Source organism: Procambarus clarkii, chromosome 22, assembly GCF_040958095.1.
Source record: "Procambarus clarkii isolate CNS0578487 chromosome 22, FALCON_Pclarkii_2.0, whole genome shotgun sequence".
NCBI classification, from domain to species: Eukaryota; Metazoa; Arthropoda; class Malacostraca; order Decapoda; family Cambaridae; genus Procambarus; species Procambarus clarkii.
Window position 1 is genome coordinate 10,008,243 of NC_091171.1, and position 14,415 is coordinate 10,022,657.

The 14,415-nt window shown below is 49.5% G+C and overlaps 1 protein-coding gene across 3 annotated transcripts in view; it reads left to right on the plus strand.

Moving 5' to 3' along the window:
• The window catches only part of LOC123757348 (protein sprint), a 363,737-nt gene that overhangs the window by 264,630 nt on the left and 84,692 nt on the right, over positions 1–14,415 (plus strand). For 2 of the 3 annotated variants that reach the window (XR_011229385.1, XM_069329425.1), the window contains exon 2: positions 1,354–1,978. Coding sequence is in view for 2 of the 3 variants with exons in the window: in XM_069329425.1 (XP_069185526.1) it covers positions 1,354–1,978 (625 nt within the window). In the remaining variant the exon portion in view is untranslated. The remainder of the gene's footprint in view (positions 1–1,353; positions 1,979–14,415) is intronic. The other variant, XM_069329426.1, reaches the window with a different exon arrangement.

Below are 14,415 nucleotides of genomic sequence, written 5' to 3' on the forward strand. Positions count from 1 at the left end.
GAGCTGTTCACTTGAGCAGGTCCCAGCTGTGTCTGGGTACAAGTGACAGGATGAACAACCCAGCGGGTTTTATTCCTATTGGGAAGTGTTGTACATGTTGCTATGGCGGTGTGTCCACTCACACGATGAGTGGCGTTGCCCAATACTGCCACTATGGCGGTGTGTCCACTCACACGATGAGTGGCGTTGCCCAATACTGCCACTATGGCGGTGTGTCCACTCACAGGATGAGTGACGCTGCCCAATACTGTCACTATGGCGGTGTGTCCACTCACAGGATGAGTGGCGCTGCCCAATACTGTCACTATGGCGGTGTGTCCACTCACAGGATGAGTGGCGCTGCCCAATACTGCCACTATGGCGGTGTGTCCACTCACAGGATGAGTGACGCTGCCCAATACTGTCACTATGGCGGTGTGTCCACTCACAGGATGAGTGGCGCTGCCCAATACTGTCACTATGGCGGTGTGTCCACTCACAGGATGAGTGGCGCTGCCCAATAAATTCGACCCTCGGGGCAAAATTAAAGAATTTAGGAAGTAAATCATTGAGGGTGAGGACTAAACCATACACCAAAAAATGAGGAGAGGATAACGGTTCCGTCCGGTCTAGACCATTATCAAGTCGATTGTGATTAGAGAGATTGGTGAAGATCAAACCACCCAAGAGGTGGCACAGGCATGAATAGCCCGTAAAAAGGAGAGAGAGGAAGGCGCGGAAAGTAAGATAAGAGAGAGGTGAGGAGGAGGAAATACTTAGGGGGAAGGTAAAAGTAGGGCGAAAGGTACGGATGGGATGAGTGTAATAAAGGGGGTTATAATGGGAGTAAGAATGGGAACGGAAGAAAAAGACGATAAATAAAAGAGAAAAAGAGGGGAGTAGGCTTATGTTAGGTCACGTTTGTTGGGAAAGGGAAGAGTCAACAACAACAAAGCCAGGACTGAGGTTCATGTTGGGAAGGTTGTGTATGAGAGAGATGGTGCCACAAGACGGCGTCTGTGTTGAGTACAGGTCAGGAAAGATTATTTTAGAGGGTGTCTATCACTTGCTCTTTGTATCATTCATCACACAATATATTGCATCGTGGAACCATGATATATATGTGCTAGTTTAGACCTATTGTCTTGTGTATGACCATCTGTCCTGCGTGACACTGAATACCACCATTATCCTCACTCTAATAAGACTTAATTGAAACTCTCAGATTAGGCAAAATTTGAATTAATTTTGTCAATAATGATGTTAATCATAATAATCATGGGACAAGCACTACTAGTATTTAATATAATGTTGTATATGTGTATAGCGGTGTATGGTTGAGGGAGTACTGATTTGTTGGTGTGTGTGTTTCAGAAGAGATGGTGTCGGTGAGCGGCAGATGGCAAGTGTGGCAGAGCCAGTCGTCGTCGTCACAGTCCCTGCAGCGAGTCCTCCGTCAGGTCACCACCGTCAGGGAGGAACACCACCTCACCATCACACACACTCCCCCACTCTCCCTCCCTCCTTCACTCTCTCCACCACCTACACTCTCTCCCCCGTCTACACTCTTCCCCCAGCTGCTTCCTGCCCCCCATTCCCCACCCCCAACACACAGCCCACCCCTGCCCCCAGAAGTGTTGGAGTACCCCTGGGCGCCAGCAGGGATCACCACCACCACCACCACCACCAGCCAGCTGAGCATCACCAACAGCGGAGTGGTGGAGTACGACGCCCCAGTGTTGGAGGTGTGCCCGGCCGCCAGCACAGCCACCAGGGTACGCTGAACGCCATGCCAGGTAGTGGGGTGGGCATGGGAGGGGGCGGCGGGCCCCCACCCTCCCACCACGACTGCACCAACTTTAACACCTCCTCCACCACCTGTTCCTCCAACACCAACACCTCCTCTACCTCGGGTTCCTCTCACACGGGGGGCGGGTGCCTCCCGCTGCCTGATCTGGTCGACTACAGTGGTGACGGGTCTGGGGATGATAACTACCAGGTATATGGCTCACTAACTACTGCTGTGTGCACCCTTACTGCTGCCCCTGCTGCTCTCTCTCATGGCTTTACCTGCTTCCTCTACGCTTCCTTTCTCTCCTCTAGATTAGAAGTGCATGTATGTATTCACCTAGTTGTGCTTGCGGGGGTTAAGCTTTGCTCTTTCAGCCTGCCTCTCATCTGATAATCAACTGTAACTAACTACTATTTTTTCCAGCCCCCTCCTTCCCAGGAAGCTGTTCGTAACAGCTGTCTAACTCCCAGGTACCTATTTATTGCAAGATAACAGGGGCATCAGGGTGAGAAAAAAAACTCTGCCCATTTGTCTCTACCTAGTACGGTAATCTTACCCGGGCCACAGGATTACGAGTTCCGCGCGCTGTCCACTCAGCTACCAGACCCCTGAAGTGTGTGTGTGTGTGTGTGTGTGTGTGTGTGTGTGTAATCAGCTATTTGTGCCTGCAGGATCGAAAATTGACTTGGGTCACGCCTTTCGAGCCATTGTTTGTTTACAGTTTACAGGTTAGCGTGCGTGCGTGCGTGCGTGTGTGTGAGTGTGTGAAGGGGGAGGGTTGAGTGTGGACGTTGAGGTTACACTCGGGTCATATATGTGTTAAGATTACCGTCTTGGATGAAGGGAGGTAACTAGGTGAAGGTGTTGAGCTACATGCTCTGGCGGCAGGTGTTGCATGGGTGTAACACTGTACATGTGTTGGTGCAGGTGTTGACGACGCTCCCTGGTACACTCGGGTGTGTTGTTGTGGTGTTAATATTCCCCGCCTACTGACTCCCTCACCTCACCAACGTTCACTGTGTACCGCTGAACGTTTGCCAGCTCTGCTCTTGGAGCACCTGGTTCACCCTCCACATCACCTGGTTCACCCTCCACATCACGTGGTTCACTCTCCACATCACGTGGTTCACACTCCACATCACGTGGTTCACTCTCCACATCACGTGGTTCACACTCCACATCACGTGGTTCACACTCCACATCACGTGGTTCACTCTCCACATCACGTGGTTCACTCTCCACATCACGTGGTTCACACTCCACATCACGTGGTTCACTCCACATCACGTGGTTCACACTCCACATCACCTGGTTCACTCTCCACATCACGTGGTTCACACTCCACATCACCTGGTTCACTCTCCACATCACGTGGTTCACTCTCCACATCACGTGGTTCACACTCCACATCACGTGGTTCACTCTCCACATCAAATGATGTGTTGACAACACCAAAACCCCTCCAAAACATTTGAGGTGCAGGTCAAGATGGCGGCAGCTGCAGACGTCCGCTTGTCCCGCGGTCTCAGTACACCGCCACAATGATGGACAAATATATTAATGTATTTGTATTGTCGGAGACGGGAAGCCCGTTGGGCTTATCGAGGCCCTCCTGTGCCAACTCCTGAGCTTCCCCGGGATGCAACCCACAACAGTTGCCTTACTCCTAGGCACCTACTTAACTGCTAGGTGAACAAAGACATCAGATGCAAGGAAAATATCCCAACCGTCTCTTTCCTGCCATTAAGGGAATCGAACCATGACCTCTCGGAAATGAGGCTAGCAAAAAGAAAAATAATATGATGAATCAGTACACCAGAGCCAGTTCGAACCCCAGCGAGTAACTCGGCCGCTGTCTGGGGATCCCACACTGCCACCACTAATAAAAAAAGGAGTTAATTTGAGCGAGAAAAGCGGCTACTTTACGGGCGGCAGAACGTAATCAGAGACCGGCTGATATGCCTCCATCTGTCTCGAGAACGACAAGCAAGATTAACTAGAGACGTTCACTTGATAACCTGCTCCAGAGGCTACCTGATCAGTCAGCCTGTGGTTAGCCTGACTGCAGGCAGCGGCACACACAAGTTTCGTTGGTCAAGGCCGTCAGCTAGTTTCTAAGAGGCCCGGACAGAGGGAGACACTGATCCCCAGAACGATCTGAAGGTAGCCTGACTGTGTCACTCCCCCAGCGTGACACAGCGGTTATGGCGTCTGTGTCACGCCCCCTGCTAGACGGGGTTCCCGGTTCTCTCTCTCACTGTCTCGTATTCCGGTTCACCCTTCTCCTCTCCCCCATTTTTCTCTCAGAAAAAGTAATATTAGTAACTTTCCCTTAGCATAGGTTATGCAGCCACCCTGGTCAGCATGGAGGGTTCCGTAGTGTCAAGAACTATGGTTCCTGTCAGGTTCCACAGCCACGTGATGGTAAAAGCGGCCATCTCTCAGGATGGTTAGTCACTCAGAAGCGTGTGACGAGTAGTCTGTTCTGGCAGACTTTGGGTGCATTGTGAGGATATCATCAGGGACACGAGAGGTAATAAAGTGATTACAAAGCTCCCGGTACCTCATGCTGGCAGGTCTGAAAAGTCATTGACAGGACACACTCAATAGTGAGGTGCATGAGATCAGCCCCAGTTACTGCTCACAGAGTTTGCACCTGGAGTGCTCAGGATTGTGAGATCCGTCACCTGTAGCCACCTGCCATAACCCAACCTGATCCTGGCAACCACTGTGTATCACTGTTTGCTGGACGCTTTGTTATGCCCATGTACGTAGGTTTAGGATATAAATAAATTATAACGTTTTATACTGGTGCTTTCAAGCCTTTGGGAGTCAGAAATTTCTCTTGTCAAACCTGAGTGTTTGGAACCATTTAGTCTTGACCACAGCGATGGGGGATACCTTGGTCTTGTTCAACATCATCCTTGTTGCACACTCATTTGGCTGCAATGTTTGTGTCGTCATGATGGGCTTCGTTATGTGAGATTGTATCAACACAGAACATATTCTAAACCCTTTATTCTGCGCAGCGATCAGGTCATTTATAATTGTTTAATGAGGCTCTTATTCTCGCTCTTGGAGATGCTCTCTGGTTCCTGAGAAGCAGACTTTAAAGTTAAATGAAAATATTCGGCATGTGTTTTTAGTGTACTGGTAGTTAGTGCTGCTAGTTAAGTGTACTGGTAGTTATATTGCTGCTAGTTAAGTGTACTGGTAGTTAGTTATAGTGCCGCTAGTTAAGTGTACTGGTAGTTATAGTGCCGCTAGTTAAGTGTACTGGTAGTTAGTTATAGTGCCGCTAGTTAAGTGTACTGGTAGTTAGTTATAGTGCCGCTAGTTAAGTGTACTGGTAGTTAGTTATAGTGCCGCTAGTTAAGTGTACTGGTAGTTAGTTATAGTGCCGCTAGTTAAGTGTACTGGTAGTTAGTTATAGTGCCGCTAGTTAAGTGTACTGGTAGTTAGTTATAGTGCCGCTAGTTAAGTGTACTGGTAGTTAGTTATAGTGCCGCTAGTTAAGTGTACTGGTAGTTAGTTATAGTGCCGCTAGTTAAGTGTACTGGTAGTTAGTTATAGTGCCGCTAGTTAAGTGTACTGGTAGTTAGTTATAGTGCCGCTAGTTAAGTGTACTGGTAGTTAGTTATAGTGCCGCTAGTTAAGTGTACTGGTAGTTAGTTATAGTGCCGCTAGTTAAGTGTACTGGTAGTTAGTTATAGTGCCGCTAGTTAAGTGTACTGGTAGTTAGTTATAGTGCCGCTAGTTAAGTGTACTGGTAGTTAGTTATAGTGCCGCTAGTTAAGTGTACTGGTAGTTAGTTATAGTGCCGCTAGTTAAGTGTACTGGTAGTTAGTTATAGTGCCGCTAGTTAAGTGTACTGGTAGTTAGTTATAGTGCCGCTAGTTAAGTGTACTGGTAGTTAGTTATAGTGCCGCTAGTTAAGTGTACTGGTAGTTAGTTATAGTGCCGCTAGTTAAGTGTACTGGTAGTTAGTTATAGTGCCGCTAGTTAAGTGTACTGGTAGTTAGTTATAGTGCCGCTAGTTAAGTGTACTGGTAGTTAGTTATAGTGCCGCTAGTTAAGTGTACTGGTAGTTAGTTATAGTGCCGCTAGTTAAGTGTACTGGTAGTTAGTTATAGTGCCGCTAGTTAAGTGTACTGGTAGTTAGTTATAGTGCCGCTAGTTAAGTGTACTGGTAGTTAGTTATAGTGCCGCTAGTTAAGTGTACTGGTAGTTAGTTATAGTGCCGCTAGTTAAGTGTACTGGTAGTTAGTTATAGTGCCGCTAGTTAAGTGTACTGGTAGTTAGTTATAGTGCCGCTAGTTAAGTGTACTGGTAGTTAGTTATAGTGCCGCTAGTTAAGTGTACTGGTAGTTAGTTATAGTGCCGCTAGTTAAGTGTACTGGTAGTTAGTTATAGTGCCGCTAGTTAAGTGTACTGGTAGTTAGTTATAGTGCCGCTAGTTAAGTGTACTGGTAGTTAGTTATAGTGCCGCTAGTTAAGTGTACTGGTAGTTAGTTATAGTGCCGCTAGTTAAGTGTACTGGTAGTTAGTTATAGTGCCGCTAGTTAAGTGTACTGGTAGTTATAGTGCCGCTAGTTAAGTGTACTGGTAGTTAGTTATAGTGCCGCTAGTTAAGTGTACTGGTAGTTAGTTATAGTGCCGCTAGTTAAGTGTACTGGTAGTTAGTTATAGTGCCGCTAGTTAAGTGTACTGGTAGTTATAGTGCCGCTAGTTAAGTGTACTGGTAGTTAGTTATAGTGCCGCTAGTTAAGTGTACTGGTAGTTATAGTGCCGCTAGTTAAGTGTACTGGTAGTTAGTTATAGTGCCGCTAGTTAAGTGTACTGGTAGTTAGTTATAGTGCCGCTAGTTAAGTGTACTGGTAGTTAGTTATAGTGCCGCTAGTTAAGTGTACTGGTAGTTAGTTATAGTGCCGCTAGTTAAGTGTACTGGTAGTTAGTTATAGTGCCGCTAGTTAAGTGTACTGGTAGTTATAGTGCCGCTAGTTAAGTGTACTGGTAGTTAGTTATAGTGCCGCTAGTTAAGTGTACTGGTAGTTAGTTATAGTGCCGCTAGTTAAGTGTACTGGTAGTTAGTTATAGTGCCGCTAGTTAAGTGTACTGGTAGTTAGTTATAGTGCCGCTAGTTAAGTGTACTGGTAGTTAGTTATAGTGCCGCTAGTTAAGTGTACTGGTAGTTAGTTATAGTGCCGCTAGTTAAGTGTACTGGTAGTTAGTTATAGTGCCGCTAGTTAAGTGTACTGGTAGTTAGTTATAGTGCCGCTAGTTAAGTGTACTGGTAGTTAGTTATAGTGCCGCTAGTTAAGTGTACTGGTAGTTAGTTATAGTGCCGCTAGTTAAGTGTACTGGTAGTTAGTTATAGTGCCGCTAGTTAAGTGTACTGGTAGTTAGTTATAGTGCCGCTAGTTAAGTGTACTGGTAGTTAGTTATAGTGCCGCTAGTTAAGTGTACTGGTAGTTAGTTATAGTGCCGCTAGTTAAGTGTACTGGTAGTTAGTTATAGTGCCGCTAGTTAAGTGTACTGGTAGTTAGTTATAGTGCCGCTAGTTAAGTGTACTGGTAGTTAGTTATAGTGCCGCTAGTTAAGTGTACTGGTAGTTATAGTGCCGCTAGTTAAGTGTACTGGTAGTTAGTTATAGTGCCGCTAGTTAAGTGTACTGGTAGTTAGTTATAGTGCCGCTAGTTAAGTGTACTAGTAGTTATAGTGCCGCTAGTTAAGTGTACTGGTAGTTAGTTATAGTGCCGCTAGTTAAGTGTACTGGTAGTTAGTTATAGTGCCGCTAGTTAAGTGTACTGGTAGTTAGTTATAGTGCCGCTAGTTAAGTGTACTGGTAGTTAGTTATAGTGCCGCTAGTTAAGTGTACTGGTAGTTAGTTATAGTGCCGCTAGTTAAGTGTACTGGTAGTTAGTTATAGTGCCGCTAGTTAAGTGTACTGGTAGTTAGTTATAGTGCCGCTAGTTAAGTGTACTGGTAGTTATAGTGCCGCTAGTTAAGTGTACTGGTAGTTATAGTGCCGCTAGTTAAGTGTACTGGTAGTTATAGTGCCGCTAGTTAAGTGTACTGGTAGTTATAGTGCCGCTAGTTAAGTGTACTGGTAGTTAGTTATAGTGCCGCTAGTTAAGTGTACTGGTAGTTATAGTGCCGCTAGTTAAGTGTACTGGTAGTTATAGTGCCGCTAGTTAAGTGTACTGGTAGTTATAGTGCCGCTAGTTAAGTGTACTGGTAGTTATAGTGCCGCTAGTTAAGTGTACTGGTAGTTAGTTATAGTGCCGCTAGTTAAGTGTACTGGTAGTTATAGTGCCGCTAGTTAAGTGTACTGGTAGTTATAGTGCCGCTAGTTAAGTGTACTGGTAGTTATAGTGCCGCTAGTTAAGTGTACTGGTAGTTATAGTGCCGCTAGTTAAGTGTACTGGTAGTTATAGTGCCGCTAGTTAAGTGTACTGGTAGTTATAGTGCCGCTAGTTAAGTGTACTGGTAGTTATAGTGCCGCTAGTTAAGTGTACTGGTAGTTATAGTGCCGCTAGTTAAGTGTACTGGTAGTTATAGTGCCGCTAGTTAAGTGTACTGGTAGTTATAGTGCCGCTAGTTAAGTGTACTGGTAGTTAGTTATAGTGCCGCTAGTTATATTTCTGTAGAGGTCAGCCTGTTGTTTAACTTGACACTGATAGTCTGTGTGTGCAGGTTGTGTTTCTATAATACCTACAGGCTGCTGCAGTCCGCCCTCCTGACCACTGGTCTCAGCCGTCGGTGTAGACAGGCTGCTACAGTCCGCCCTCCTGACCACTGGTCTCAGCCGTCGGTGTAGACAGGCTGCTACAGTCCGCCCTCCTGACCACTGGTCTCAGCCGTCGGTGTAGACAGGCTGCTGCAGTCCTCCCTGGTGACCACTGATCTCAGCCGTCGGTGTAGACAGGCTGCTGCAGTCCTCCCTGGTGACCACTGGTCTCAGCCGTCGGTGTAGACAGGCTGCTGCAGTCCTCCCTGGTGACCACTGGTCTCAGCCGTCGGTGTAGACAGGCTGCTGCAGTCCTCCCTGGTGACCACTGATCTCAGCCGTCGGTGTAGACAGGCTGCTGCAGTCCTCCCTGGTGACCACTGATCTCAGCCGTCGGTGTAGACAGGCTGCTGCAGTCCTCCCTGGTGACCACTGATCTCAGCCGTCGGTGTAGACAGGCTGCTGCAGTCCTCCCTGGTGACCACTGATCTCAGCCGTCGGTGTAGACAGGCTGCTGCAGTCCTCCCTGGTGACCACTGATCTCAGCCGTCGGTGTAGACAGGCTGCTGCAGTCCTCCCTGGTGACCACTGATCTCAGCCGTCGGTGTAGACAGGCTGCTGCAGTCCTCCCTGGTGACCACTGATCTCAGCCGTCGGTGTAGACAGGCTGCTGCAGTCCTCCCTGGTGACCACTGATCTCAGCCGTCGGTGTAGACAGGCTGCTGCAGTCCTCCCTGGTGACCACTGATCTCAGCCGTCGGTGTAGACAGGCTGCTGCAGTCCGCCCTGCTGACCACTGATCTCAGCCGTCGGTGTAGACAGGCTGCTGCAGTCCGCCCTGCTGACCACTGATCTCAGCCGTCGGTGTAGACTGGCTGCTGCAGTCCGCCCTGCTGACCACTGATCTCAGCCGTCGGTGTAGACAGGCTGCTGCAGTCCGCCCTGCTGACCACTGGTCTCAGCCGTCGGTGTAGACAGGCTGCTACAGTCCGCCCTGCTGACCACTGATCTCAGCCGACGGTGTAGACAGGCTGCTGCAGTCCTCCCTGCTGACCACTGGTCTCAGCCGTCGGTGTAGACAGACTGCTACAGTCCGCCCTGCTGACCACTGATCTCAGCCGACGGTGTAGACAGGCTGCTGCAGTCCTCCCTGCTGACCACTGATCTCAGCCGTCGGTGTAGACACAGTGGCCCTCAGGTCTTGGCTGTTTGGTAGACGAGACACTTGTTTAAGGCGTGAGAGTTTTAAGAAGAGCCAGACTCTCATTACCTTGGTGGCGGGTGTGTGTGATGGCGGGGGACAGATAAAGAGGAATATCAGTGACAGGTAGATTACATTTAAAAGGTATGTTCAGTTTGAGGAGATTGTAGGCATTTTTACGCGGTCATTTATCACACAAGGAGTCAGTTGGCACCAGTCAGTAGTGTGTTAACGGCACACAATAATTTGTCTCTGAGCCATGCTGGAGTTGTCAGATCCCCTCGTGTTTACTTTGTTTTCCTAGGATCAGTATCTCAAACGGCCCGGTCTCTGAGCAGGCTTCGTAGTTGGTGGTCTTGTCAACCAGGCTATTAAACACAGCTGCTCGCAGCCTGACCTATGTTCACTCCACATTTTTTCACCACGAAGGCAGAATATCCAGCATGATGCCACACCCATCACGAGGACATGGTCAGTCATGACGCTGCAGGTGTGGGCCCATAGTGACCGTCTGCAGGTGTGGGCCCATAGTGACCGTCTGCAGGTGTGGGCCCATAGTGGCCGTCTGCAGGTGTGGGCCCATAGTGGCCGTCTGCAGGTGTGGGCCCATAGTGGCCGTCTGCAGGTGTGGGCCCATAGTGGCCGTCTGCAGGTGTGGGCCTATAGTGGCCGTCTGCAGGTGTGGGCCCATAGTGACCGTCTGCAGGTGTGGGCCCATAGTGGCCGTCTGCAGGTGTGGGCCCATAGTGGCCGTCTGCAGGTGTGGGCCTATAGTGGCCGTCTGCAGGTGTGGGCCCATAGTGACCGTCTGCAGGTGTGGGCCCATAGTGGCCGTCTGCAGGTGTGGGCCCATAGTGGCCGTCTGCAGGTGTGGGCCTATAGTGGCCGTCTGCAGGTGTGGGCCCATAGTGACCGTCTGCAGGTGTGGGCCCATAGTGGCCGTCTGCAGATGTGGGCCCATAGTGACCGTCTGCAGGTGTGGGCCCATAGTGGCCGTCTGCAGGTGTGGGCCCATAGTGGCCGTCTGCAGGTGTGGGCCCATAGTGGCCGTCTGCAGGTGTGGGCCTATAGTGGCCGTCTGCAGGTGTGGGCCCATAGTGACCGTCTGCAGGTGTGGGCCCATAGTGGCCGTCTGCAGATGTGGGCCCATAGTGGCCGTCTGCAGGTGTGGGCCTATAGTGGCCGTCTGCAGGTGTGGGCCCATAGTGACCGTCTGCAGGTGTGGGCCCATAGTGGCCGTCTGCAGGTGTGGGCCCATAGTGGCCGTCTGCAGGTGTGGGCCTATAGTGGCCGTCTGCAGGTGTGGGCCCATAGTGACCGTCTGCAGGTGTGGGCCCATAGTGGCCGTCTGCAGGTGTGGGCCTATAGTGGCCGTCTGCAGGTGTGGGCCCATAGTGACCGTCTGCAGGTGTGGGCCCATAGTGACCGTCTGCAGATGTGGGCCCATAGTGACCGTCTGCACGTGGTGGCACCTTGCCTCACCTCCTCCCTCTTGGGCATATTATTGGTTGCTCAGACTTAGCGTCAGGTCATTGAAAACTGTAAAAATTGACTTTTGGAGTCAATAAATCTTTTAATTTTTCAACTTCCTTTTGAAGTGAACAATAAAAGGAATACATGAGAAGATTCGCGCTAGAATCACAGATCTAACCCCTTTCTGGCAAATTAAATGTGTCTACAAGAAAGACATTATATATATAAAATTTGCTATAGACCATTGTATTGAATGACAATTTATCTTGTAGAAAATAAGCAAGTAGATCCATAGAGTGAAGGAAGAATATAATAAGACATTTACAGCAGCGGTAAAATGGTTGTCAAGCCATAAACACAATCTTATTTCACTACCTGTCACGATACGACAGTGTCTTCAGAGCCACGCAGATATTATATAATCCCGGCCTTTTTATAGTCGCTGATAACAAGTGTATTATGGGTCAAAATGGTGTTGTGTAGACTGGGGGAGGGTAGGTGTGTGTAGGGGTGGGGGTATGTGTGGCGTGGACACACACAGGAAGTTAGGTGATGGTCGGGAGCACACTCACCACCACTGCGTCTTGTTCATAAGAGTGAGGCAGCGTGTGTGCCCGCCCCTGCCCCTCCGTACACTGGAGTGCCACCAGTTGTGGTGGTGGTGGGCAGTGTTGCACGGAAGCCTCCACCCAGCGCGGTTCCTTCCGGTCCTTGTGTCTGCCTGAGCCAGCCAGTGTGTCAGGCTGCGGCCCACCGTTACTGGAGCCTGTAGTGACGGGTCGCGGGTTGAGCCCCCTCCCGGCGCTCCACCCCCGACACCCAACTTGATGATTCCCGGAGAGACTGAGTCATGTGGTGAGACGCGGAAATACGTTGATGGGGAGGATCTGAGGAAACAGCAGTGTGGTAACACCAGGGGGCGTGGCCAGCCTGCAACAACACATGTTGACTATATATTTACTTTGTTTGTGTGTTTTCAAAGATATTGAGACGAGTGTCAGGTTTATGCTGATATTAACGACCCGTGTGCCCTTAGTTCTGGTTATAATAATAATAATAATTAATTCGCAATAAAATAGTGCATATGCTTAAAGTCATTAATACATTACCGCATGTAAGAGGAAGACTGTAGGGTGTGAGGGGGCAGGTCTGGCCCTACGTCAGCCCTGTGACTGACGCCACCTTCCTGATATCAACATTACATTATGTAAATGTGGGAGGTTATGTAAATACAATTAAAGGCTTGATGAGAGTTAAAACAGTAAGCTGGTGTTTATCAAGAGGGGATTTGGCTGTGGTAAAGAGACCTCGTCCTCCTCGTCTGTGGCTGTGGTGATGAGACCTCGTCCTCCTCGTCTGTGGCTGTGGTGATGAGACCTCGTCCTCCTCGTCTGTGGCTGTGGTGATGAGACCTCGTCCTCCTCGTCTTTAGCTGTGGTGATGAGGCCTCGTCCTCCTCGTCTGTGGCTGTGGTGATGAGACCTCGTCCTCCTCGTCTTTAGCTGTGGTGATGAGGCCTCGTCCTCCTCGTCTGTGGCTGTGGTGATGATACCTCGTCCTCCTCGTCTGTGGCTGTGGTGATGAGACCTCGTCTTTAGCTGTGGTGATGAGGCCTCGTCCTCCTCGTCTGTGGCTGTGGTGATGAGACCTCGTCCTCCTCGTCTGTGGCTGTGGTGATGAGACCTCGTCCTCCTCGTCTTTAGCTGTGGTGATGAGGCCTCGTCCTCCTCGTCTGTGGCTGTGGTGATGAGACCTCGTCCTCCTCGTCTGTGGCTGTGGTGATGATGTTACTCGTCCTCCTCGTCTGTGGCTGTGGTGAAGAGACCTCGTCCTCCTCGTCTGTGGCTGTGGTGAAGAGACCTCGTCCTCCTCGTCTGTGGCTGTGGTGAAGAGACCTCGTCCTCCTCGTCTGTGGCTGTGGTGAAGAGACCTCGTCCTCCTCGTCTGTGGCTGTGGTGATGAGACCTCGTCCTCCTCGTCTGTGGCTGTGGTGAAGAGACCTCGTCCTCTTCGTCTGTGGCTGTGGTGATGATGTTACTCGTCCTCCTCGTCTGTGGCTGTGGTGAAGAGACCTCGTCCTCGTCTGTGGCTGTGGTGAAGAGACCTCGTCCTCCTCGTCTGTGGCGAAGAGACCTCGTCCTCCTCGTCTGTGGCTGTGGTGAAGAGACCTCGTCCTCCTCGTCTGTGGCTGTGGTGAAGAGACCTCGTCCTCCTCGTCTGTGGCTGTGGTGATGAGACCTCGTCCTCTTCGTCTGTGGCTGTGGTGATGAGACCTCGTCCTCCTCGTCTGTGGCTGTGGTGAAGAGACCTCGTCCTCCTCGTCTGTGGCTGTGGTGATGAGACCTCGTCCTCCTCGTCTGTGGCTGTGGTGAAGAGACCTCGTCCTCCTCGTCTGTGGCTGTGGTGATGATGTTACGGGGGTGGTGGGGGAATAGCTCTCTTTAGTCCATTATCCCGCCCCCAGTTAGTTATTCTATAGAATTCCCCCAAAGTTCCTGCTACAGCCTCTCTAGTTCAACACCTTGTAACCTAGGCATTTGATTACCTAGGTATCACCACTACAAGCCGTAGTAACTTGGTCAGCTATCAGCAAACTCTAGAGAACTCTAGACCATTTCACTGCCACGAATGCAAAAAAGAAACGAAGGGAAACAAGTGAATAATGAAGTAATGAGCGAAGGTTTGGGGTAAGAGAGGAGGGTTGTTGTTGTTGTTAAAGATTCGCTACTTGGAACAAAATGTCCCAAGTAGCACGGGCTATGGTGAGCCCGTAATTCAAGAGAGGAGGGTGGAGTGTGGTCAGGGTAAAGGGAGAGTAAGAGAGAGGCGGAGGAAGAGAAGGGAGTGGGAAGTAGTGGTAGAGGTAGATAAGTAGAAATAGAAAAGGGCTGCCACCATCCATTCTAACTCGGTACATACAAGACAAGGAATGGAACTTGTCTGTATCATAAAATTATCCAAGGAGTTCATGCACCAACTCTAACCTGGTACTCATAAAATCCGTAAACTCGGAGGCTCTCTCGCCTCAACTCACAATGCTCTAGGGGGACAAAATTAAAGCCCATTTAAACAAGTAAGTTAATCAAATATATATTTAACATGATATATCTCATAATTCAGGCAATTGAACTTAAGGTCCATAATGTTCAGAATAAAATGCAATGCGAGTCATCACACAAGAATTTGAGAACAATACGGCTGTCTGCCCCTAATAATCACACCCTGAGTTTGAGGAAACAC